This window comes from Hyperolius riggenbachi, chromosome 3, assembly GCF_040937935.1.
Source record: "Hyperolius riggenbachi isolate aHypRig1 chromosome 3, aHypRig1.pri, whole genome shotgun sequence".
NCBI lineage: Eukaryota > Metazoa > Chordata > Amphibia > Anura > Hyperoliidae > Hyperolius > Hyperolius riggenbachi.
In genome coordinates this window covers 38,274,962-38,285,056 of record NC_090648.1, presented here as the reverse complement: position 1 = coordinate 38,285,056, position 10,095 = coordinate 38,274,962, and the positions used below count along the sequence as shown (strand labels likewise).

At 42.9% G+C, this 10,095-nt stretch overlaps 1 protein-coding gene across 1 annotated transcript; it reads left to right on the top strand.

The window, feature by feature from the left end:
- Positions 1 to 2,368: 2,368 nt before the first annotated feature.
- Positions 2,369 to 8,993, top strand: LOC137562064 (vomeronasal type-2 receptor 26-like). The gene is made up of 3 exons (XM_068273403.1): positions 2,369 to 2,461; positions 3,641 to 3,758; positions 8,083 to 8,993. Exons 1-3 carry the CDS (start codon positions 2,369 to 2,371, stop codon positions 8,991 to 8,993), a joined length of 1,122 nt encoding a protein of 373 aa, XP_068129504.1.
- The last annotated feature ends 1,102 nt before the right edge of the window (positions 8,994 to 10,095 follow it).

The window sequence follows — 10,095 nt, the reverse complement described above, 5'->3', positions numbered from 1 at the left end:
TTTCCAATCGGAATTCAGAAAAAGGAAATCTGACTTACCGCAACTCTGTAATTTTAGCCCAATCACAGAACTCCGAAGCATTGGACCAATGAGAGAATGCAGAATTTTTGTGCAAAAATCAGATTACCACAGTAATGTTAGACCAATAACAAGATTCAGTTTTTCCGATTTCCAAATTTTCTTTTGACAGTTTTTTGCATTCTCTGATGAAAAACTTGACAAATAAAATACTCCTTGGTTATTGGAAAATTGGAAAAACAGAAACATGAAAATCGGAAATTCTATTTCTCAGGTTGTGCTCACCCTTGTTCTGTATGTTGATTTTTGTTTATTTGGTCATGTGACCCAAAACAGTCCAACTGAAGGTGTTAACAACAGGCTCTCTGAGCATGGCATGAACTGCTACTGTAAATTGGTTAGGAATCATTTCATTGTCTGTACTGCAGTGGATATCTTCAATGACCGGCACCACAAAAAGAGTATTGTAGCTCAATTACTTTATTCTGTCATCCAATCGCAACGACAGACTGCTGTTTCGGCCATAACACGGCCTTTGTCAAGGGGAGCAGTGATTGGCCCGCATTAGGTCACATGATCATGACATCACTTCCGGTTTCACGGAGGATGTCAGCGGGGAAAGGAGCGCCCTAATGCCTATGATGCAACTATTGTAGCGGCGGTTTTACGCTGCAACCCATTGGTAAGCTGCTATTCAAAAGTCTTGTTACTGATAGGTGGATTTAACAGTTGTGTAGTTCCCCATCAAGTCCGTTTGTGTCTAGCTGCTGGGATTGGTTGTGGGATGTTATGGGTGTGTTTTATCTCATATATATGTTTGGCATGAGCACTGTGAATTTGTATGTTGTCTGCAACTTGACAAAGGCCGTGTTATGGCCAAAACAGCAGTCTGTCGTTGCGATTGGATGACAAAATAAAGTAATTGAGCTACAATACTCTTTTTGTGGTGCCGGTCATTGAAGATATCCATTATTGTGACCCCTTGGTACTGGGGTGTGACCGTGGCACACTTTATCTTCTGGAAGCCAGTATTGGTGCTCCTGGGAATCTGTTTTTCTATTGTCTGTACTGCAAGGGGGTGGAGCATAGACCACCATCTAAGAAGACTGCAATGGTCAATTGTTAAAGCACTTGGTCAGAATGGGGTTCTGACCAAGTGCTTTAACCACTTTACCCCCGCGCGTACGTATTTCTCCGCCCCTTTTTCCATCCTTTAACAACCAGGGACGGAGAAATACGTACTTTCCGCGTTCCCGACGCTGTCCGCGCTCCCGCTCGTAAACACGCCGCCCGCCGCTAGTAAACACGCCGCCGCCCGCTCGCCCAGAGATCAATGAACGGGAAAATCCATTCCCGTTCGTTGATCTAAGCCCCACAATGATCCGCTGCTCTCCTATGGGCAGCGCGATCATTGTGAGAAAAAACTCACGTGTCCAGCCTCCTTATACTTCCTCCAAGCTTCCGGAAGGAAGCTTGGAGGTCGCATTAAAACAAAAAGTTACTGTGGCCATCTTGTGGCCAAATAGTAAACTACACCCTACACATTTTTCACATACAAATAAATGACTTTTACACATAAAATTAACTCATTACCTCCCACACTCCCCATTTTTTTTTTTTTTTGTAATTAAAAATTTTTTTAAAAAAATTACAATTAAAAAAATACATAAATAGTTACCTTAGGGACTGAACTTTTTAAATATTTATGTCAAGAGGGTATAACACTGTTACTTTATAAAATATGGGCTTGTAATTAGGGATGGACGCAAAAATGAAAAAAATGCACCTTTATTTCCAAATAAAATATTGGCGCCAAACATTGTGATAGGGACATAATTTAAATGGTTTTATAACCGGGACAAAAGGGCAAATAAATTTCATGGGTTTTAATTACAGTAGCATGCATTATTTAAAAACTATAATGGCCGAAAACTGAAAAATAATTATTTTTTTCCCCACATTTTTCCTATTTTCCCATTAAAACACATTTAGAAAAAAATAATTCTTGGCATAATGTCCCACCTAAAGAAAGCCTAATTGGTGGCGGAAAAAACAATATATAGTTCATTTCATTGCGATAAGTAATGATAAAGTTATAGACGAATGAATGGAAGGAGCGCTGAAAGGTGAAAATTGCTCTGGTGCTCAGGGGGTAAAACCCCTCAGTGGTGAAGTGGTTAAAAGTGATTTATCATCCATCAATTAATCAGGCAGAATATAAACAGTAGGCTAGTTGGCCTCAGGTCAGAGGTCATTCTGGGCATTAAAATGGAAGCTTTCTGCTGGCAAACCCATGGTGTGGTGCAAATTCCATCCCTAAGTGGTCACATACATTTCTTGTCAATGTGAGATGGCTCAGTTGGCTGAAATGAACAGAAAGCAGTCAGATTACTGTGAAAGGAGATCTGCTCACAGATGTTCCAGAAAAGGTCCATTCTCTATTGTACAAATACAGGCAATCAGCATAATAAAAAGATCACTTGTATCCGATGGAATATGTCCACTTAGTCATCGCTGAACTGGTCACCTATGACTAAGGAGACAAATTCACTCCAATACAAGGGAGCTTTTTCTTACGCCGATTACCTGTATTTATAAAATTAAGATTGAAACATCCCTGAGCAGATCTTCTCCTTAAAGGAACACTTAAGCCCGAAAAAAAAATGAGTTTTACTCACCTGGGGCTTCTAGCAGCTCCCTGCAGCGGACTGCTGCAGGGAGCTGCTAGAAGCCCCAGGTGAGTAAAACTCATTTTTTTTTCGGGCTTAAGTGTTCCTTTAAGGAGAAGATCTGCCCTCGCAGCCACTCACTAATCCTCTGGTCCCCCGCTGCCAGCTAGTTTCATTTTTGCCAACAGACCCGTCAGGACTGGCCACACGTAGCTTTTTCCACATTCCTGACTGTAATTAGCGCTATTGCATGCCGCAACGCGTACAAAAATACGCAATGCCGCATTACGAATGCATAGATAGGCGGCATCGCGTATTTGTACGCGTTGCGGCCCGCAATAGCGCTAATTACAGTCGGGAATGTGGAAAAAGCTACGCGTGGCCAGTCCTGACGGGCCTGTCGGCAAAAATGAAACTAGCTGGCAGCGGGGGACCAGAGGATTAGTGAGTGGCTGCGAGGGCACAGGACTGCTGCAGGGGGCTGCTAGAAGCCCCAGGTGAGTAAAACTCATTTTTTTTCTGGCTTAAGGTTCACTTTAAAGGCCCCGTTCACATCCAAAAGTGCTAAATGCTAGTGATTAGCGTTTGCATTTCAGCGGGTGATTTTTCCATGATTTAACGTGGGAAAATCACTGGAGAAATTAGTGTTTAGGGAGCAATCACGATTAGCGGTTCTATACATGCTAATCGCGATCGCTCCAGAATTGCCAGCGAACCGCTGCGGGTCATGCATTTACGATTAGCGATAATCGCAAAACGGCTGCGATCGTGGCAGTGAGAACACTGCCATAGGGTACAAAAGGTTTGCGGTTAGCAGGAACAAGCCCTTACAGTGTGTCGGTGGCTAAATTGTATTCTGTTAGGAAGAAGTGGGAATAGACATTTCTCCTTCTAGGAAGTTTTCTGCATGAAAAAACAAAATACTATGATGACTATTATTATTATTATTATAGACTTCAGTCTGCAGTGAGAACTGTCCTCCAGGTTTCTGGAAGGCCATCAAAAGTGGAAAACCTGTCTGCTGCCATGACTGTCTCCCCTGTCCACCAGGAGAGGTCTCCAACCAGACAAGTAAGTGAGGAATCATAGAAAATATAGATCCAGAAAGTGCACCTGTCTCTAATGCTAATCTAGGAAGATGGTGGTGCCTGCCTGGACATGAAAAGACTGAGCTACAAGAGACAGGATGGAGAGAGCAGAGAGAAACAAATTCACTTTTACGCTGAAGTTTTTTTCCCAGATGATATTTTAATATCTCATCAATAAAATACCTTTTATGAAAGAAAATACTCTTTCCCATATTCCCACCTACATGAGAGAAGGTTCCAATAAGTCTTTCCCTGTCAGCACAGATCACCTAGTGCAGCCGACACCCTCCCTCTGCTGGTGCTACTTTTGGAGGAAGAGCTGGGAAAACACTCCCTCTCTTATCAGGACCATGCTTTCTGGTTGGATCCCTAGGTCCCATGGCAGGCTGACTTTGCCTGCAAAGTAAGCCTGAGCTGCTTCATCTGTAAATTTGCTCTTTCACCCAAGGTTTAACTTGGGTCTTCTTTAACCTCCTTGGCGGTCTGATTCTTTCCAGATTTTAGGGTCTAAAAGCGGTGCAATTTTTTTTCACTCTTTCAGACCCTAAAACCTGAAAAAAATCATTCTGGCAGGGAGATCTGCAGCAAAATAAAAAAAAAATGTACCTTCCTGGGCTCCTGTGCTGCAGTTTTCTCTTTGCCCACAAGATGGCGCTAATATACATATAAACGAACTTCTCTATATTTCTCTAATATAGAGAAGTTCGTTTTCAATATTAGCCCCGCCCCTGATGACGTCACGCTGCCACCACCGCTCTGCTGCCACCACCACGGCTGCGCTGCTCCAACTGGCTGCCAGGTCCCCGGAAGAATAGCGGGGACATGGGGGATCCCGGCGGCCAGGGAAAGACCCCACACTGCCGGGGAGAGAGGCTGGAGTCCCGCTGCGCAGCGAGATCGCGCGCGGGACTCCACAACTTCAAGTAAAGCTCTGCAATGCCTACCCCGACCTGAGCTCGGGATCACCGCTAATAGCTTATTTTTTCTACCCCGAGCTCAGGTCAGGAAAACCGGCAAGGAGGTTAAATATATACAGACTTGACATCTCATTGCATCAATATAACATATATACATTGTCCTTGTCCTTCTTTTACCTGATCTCCAGGTGGCTCTTCTGTGTACATTTAAAGCTCAAGTTCACAAGTTTAGTGAGTTTAAACAGTGGTGAGGTGATGCATATTTACACTTCTCACCTCACCTGTTGTTTCAGGTGGAGAATTGGGAGAAAATAATTATGAGCCTTTCGCATGTTTAGTTGTAACTGACAGCAGTTTCTGCAGGCGACAGGAACATATACATGGAGGAGTGACGGCGTGGACACAGGGCAGCTGCAGGGGCTGGTAGAAGCCCCAGGTAAATGAAACTTCTTTTTAGGTTTGATTCAGTTTAACTTTAAAGAGAACCCGAGGTGTGTTTAAAGAATGTTATCTGCATACAGAGGCTGGATCTGCCTATACAGCCCAGCCTCTGTTGCTATCCCAAACCCCACAAAGGTCCCCCTGCACTCTGCAATCCCTCATAAATCACAGTCGTGCTGTGAGGCTGTGTTCACATCTGTAGTGTCAGTCTCAGATGCTCCCCCGCCTCCTGCATAGCTCCGGTCCCTGCCCCCGTCCCTTCCCTCCAATCAGCAGGGAGGGAAGGGATGCAGGCGGGGACTGGAGTTCTGCAGGAGGTGGGGAGAGCAGCAGACTGACACTATAGAGATAAACACAGCCAGCTCTGACAAGCTGTTTGTCAGCAGCGTGGCTGTGATTTATGAGGGATTGCAGAGTGCAGGGGGACCTTAGGGGGGTTTGGGATAGCAACAGAGGCTGGGCTGTATAGGCAGATCCAGCCTCTGTATGCAGATAATATTCTTCAAACCCACCTCGGGTTCTCTTTAAGCAACACAATCGTCATTCTCTTCATAATCATGTAAATAAAGGGTACTGTTTCAGGCTGACGGGGTGTAAGGAAGCAGGAGTCAGTCGTCCATGATTTATGAGCTGGTGCAGCATTTAGTTATGTTTTCATTATTTTACTTTAACTAACAGTTACAATTAATCTAAAATAATATTCCTTTAAATGCAAATAAACAAAAAAACTTTGCTTGAAGTGAGGTTTTGACAATCATCCATTTGGATGAGGAAAAAAAGCAAAAATAGCACTTTATGTAAAGAACACTAAACGTATTTTACATTGGCCACTAATCATATTTAATCATTTATTTTAGACTCTTTTGATTGTTTGAAGTGTCCATTGGATCAGTGGCCAAATTCTCAAAAATCCGGATGTCTTCCAAAACCAATCGAGTATCTCTCATATGAAGATACGTTGGGTCAAACCTTAACTGCTATTAGTCTTGTGTCATTTTTGGTTCCAGTTATTATCATGAACCTTTTTATGAAGTTCAAGGACACTCCTCTAGTTAAAGCTAACAATTATTTCGTAAGCTGTCTTCTCCTGGTCTCCCTCTCGCTGTGCTTTCTCTGTCCATTGGTTTTCATAGGTTACCCTCAGAAACAGACATGTCTTCTGCGCCAGGTGGCTTTTGGAATGGCTTTTGCTCTCTGCATCTCCTGCATTTTGGCCAAGACCTCCATTGTGTTATTTGCTTTCATAGCCACCATGCCGGACAGCAATCTTAGAAAGTGGGCAAACCCAAAGATGTCCTACACAATCATAGTTGTCAGTTCCTCCATACAACTTGCTTTGTGTGCAGTTTGGTTATGCTGCAGTCCTCCTTTCCCAGAGTACAACATGTGGATTAAACCGGGACTCATCGTAGTTGAGTGTAACGATGGCTCACTTATTGCATTCTGGACCATGCTAGGTTACCTCTTTCTTCTGGCCACGATAAGTTTCATTGTGGCCTTCCTGGCTCGTAGGCTTCCTGACAGCTTTAACGAAGCCCAGTTTATTACATTCAGTATGTTGGCCTTTCTCAGTGTCTGGATATCTTTTATCCCAGCATACCTCAGCGCTAAGGGCAAATACACTGTGGCCATGGAGATCTTTGCTATTTTGGCCTCCAGTTGGGCTCTGGTCATCTGTATGTTCCTTCCCAAATGTTTTATCATCTTGTTCAGACCTGACAAGAACTCTCGAGAGTTTCTAATAAGAAATCTCATAAATAAGAAATAGTACATTAGCCTTTTATTTGACTTTACTGTACTTTTACAATGCACCACACAGAGCTCAAGTTTTTATTTTTCTGTAATTCATCAGAGACTTAACCACTTCACCTCAAAGGGGTTTTCCCCTTAAAAAACCAGAGCAATTTTCACCTGTCAGCACTCCTTCCATTCATGCGCCTATAACTTTATTACTACTTATCATACTACTTCTCAGGCTGACGGGGTGTAAGGAAGCAGGAGTCAGTCGCCCATGATTTATGAGCTGGTGCAGCATTTAGGCCCGGTTCACATTAGCGGTTGTTTGCCAAACGGACCGGATGACCTGACCGGATCCGGACCGGATCCGGATCGGAACCGTACGGTTCTGATCCGGATCCGATCCGGATCCGGTCAGGTTGCATCAGGTGGTAATCAGGATGCGATCCGGATCCGTTTGGCAAAGTTAACGTAAAAAAAAAAAAAAAATGTTGGGGTCTGGGAGGTCAGCAGAAGGGGGACCTGTGGAATCAGGCCCTCTGCTGTTTAGCACTCACCTCCACCTCCGACATGCTGCCAACATCCTGCCAACACCTCCAGCTCGTGCTGCTCCACTCCAAAATGCTTGCCCATGTGTCCCCAGCCAATATCGCCGCAAAAATCCGCATAGGAAGTGGGGTAGAACATCCGGATTTCTCAGCCAGTGTGTTGTGCGGCCTCCGGTTCCCATTTGTTTGTATTGGCCGGATGGTGCAGTCCGGCTCCGCCCAGGATACGGCTGCCGGAGGGGCCGGATGAAAAAATAGCGCATGTTGGAACGGAGGCCGGAGTCCGGATCCGGCCCGGATCCGGTCCGGCTCCGGTTCTGCAGAACGGACCCATGTGAACGGACGCATAGGCTTTAATTGCTATGCCGTGCGTCCGTTCCGTCCGTTCTGCAGGCGGTGCGGCTCCGGCACGGCGATTCCGGAGGGCCACCGCAAGTGTGAACCGGGCCTTAGTTATGTTTTCATTATTTTACTTTAACTAACAGTTACAATTAATCTAAAATAATATTCCTTTAAATGCAAATAAACAAAAAAACTTTGCTTGAAGTGAGGTTTTGACAATCATCCATTTGGATGAGGAAAAAAAGCAAAAATAGCACTTTATGTAAAGAACACTAAACGTATTTTACATTGGCCACTAATCATATTTAATCATTTATTTTAGACTCTTTTGATTGTTTGAAGTGTCCATTGGATCAGTGGCCAAATTCTCAAAAATCCGGATGTCTTCCAAAACCAATCGAGTATCTCTCATATGAAGATACGTTGGGTCAAACCTTAACTGCTATTAGTCTTGTGTCATTTTTGGTTCCAGTTATTATCATGAACCTTTTTATGAAGTTCAAGGACACTCCTCTAGTTAAAGCTAACAATTATTTCGTAAGCTGTCTTCTCCTGGTCTCCCTCTCGCTGTGCTTTCTCTGTCCATTGGTTTTCATAGGTTACCCTCAGAAACAGACATGTCTTCTGCGCCAGGTGGCTTTTGGAATGGCTTTTGCTCTCTGCATCTCCTGCATTTTGGCCAAGACCTCCATTGTGTTATTTGCTTTCATAGCCACCATGCCGGACAGCAATCTTAGAAAGTGGGCAAACCCAAAGATGTCCTACACAATCATAGTTGTCAGTTCCTCCATACAACTTGCTTTGTGTGCAGTTTGGTTATGCTGCAGTCCTCCTTTCCCAGAGTACAACATATGGATTAAACCGGGACTCATCGTAGTTGAGTGTAACGATGGCTCACTTATTGCATTCTGGACCATGCTGGGTTACCTCTTTCTTCTGGCCACGATAAGTTTCATTGTGGCCTTCCTGGCTCGTAGGCTTCCTGACAGCTTTAACGAAGCCCAGTTTATTACATTCAGTATGTTGGCCTTTCTCAGTGTCTGGATATCTTTTATCCCAGCATACCTCAGCGCTAAGGGCAAATACACTGTGGCCATGGAGATCTTTGCTATTTTGGCCTCCAGTTGGGCTCTGGTCATCTGTATGTTCCTTCCCAAATGTTTTATCATCTTGTTCAGACCTGACAAGAACTCTCGAGAGTTTCTAATAAGAAATCGCATAAATAAGAAATAGTACATTAGCCTTTTATTTGACTTTACTGTACTTTTACAATGCACCACACAGAGCTCAAGTTTTTATTTTTCTGTAATTCATCAGAGACTTAACCACTTCACGTCGAAGGGGTTTTCCCCTTAAAAAACCAGAGCAATTTTCACCTGTCAGCACTCCTTCCATTCATGCGCCTATAACTTTATTACTACTTATCATACTACTTCTCACAATGAAACAATCAATATCTTGTTTTTTTTTTTTGCAACCAATTAGGTTTTGTTTGGGGTTACTTTTTGCTAAGAATATTTTTTTTGTTCTACAAGTATTTTAACAGGAAAAAAAAAGAAAGAAAAAAAATCATTATTTCTCAGTTTTTGCCATTATAGTTTTAAAATAATACTGTACATGCTAAAGTAATTAAAACCCACACATTTTATTTGCTCATTTTGTCCCAATTATTGAAACATTTTAAAATGTTTCCTAGTACAATATATGGGGCCAATATTTTATTTGGAAATAAAGGTGCATTTTTTTTCAGTTTTGCGTCCATTCCTAATTATAAGCCCATAATTTATAAAGTAATAGTAATATACCTGCCATATTTACATACATATTCAAAAAGTTCAGTCCCTAAGGTAACTATTTATGTTTTGTTTTTTGTAATCCCCCCCCCCAAAAAAAAAATATATATAAATAAATAAATACAATATATATATATATATATATATATATATATATATATATATATATATATATATAGTAACTATTGGGGAGTATGGGAGGTCAGGGGTTCATTTAAAATGTAAAAATAAGTTAAAAATAGGTCCTTTATTGAAAAAAAACAAATGTAGATGTATTTTTACTATTTGGCCACAAGGTGTCCTCACTGCTCACTTCCTTATGCGTAGTATTACCACGCAAACAGGGAGCAATGCGTGAATGGGTTTTGTGAATGCCGCCACCGTCTCATAGACAGCTGCGGTCATTCACACGGGGACTTAGATCAATGTTCCCTTTCATTGATCTAGTGGCTAACGATCTGCAGCTGTAACAAGCACGGGGGAAAGGGGAGAGTGTTAACGCACGGTGGGGAGGGGCATAGTAGCTACGCCCCTGCAAGCAG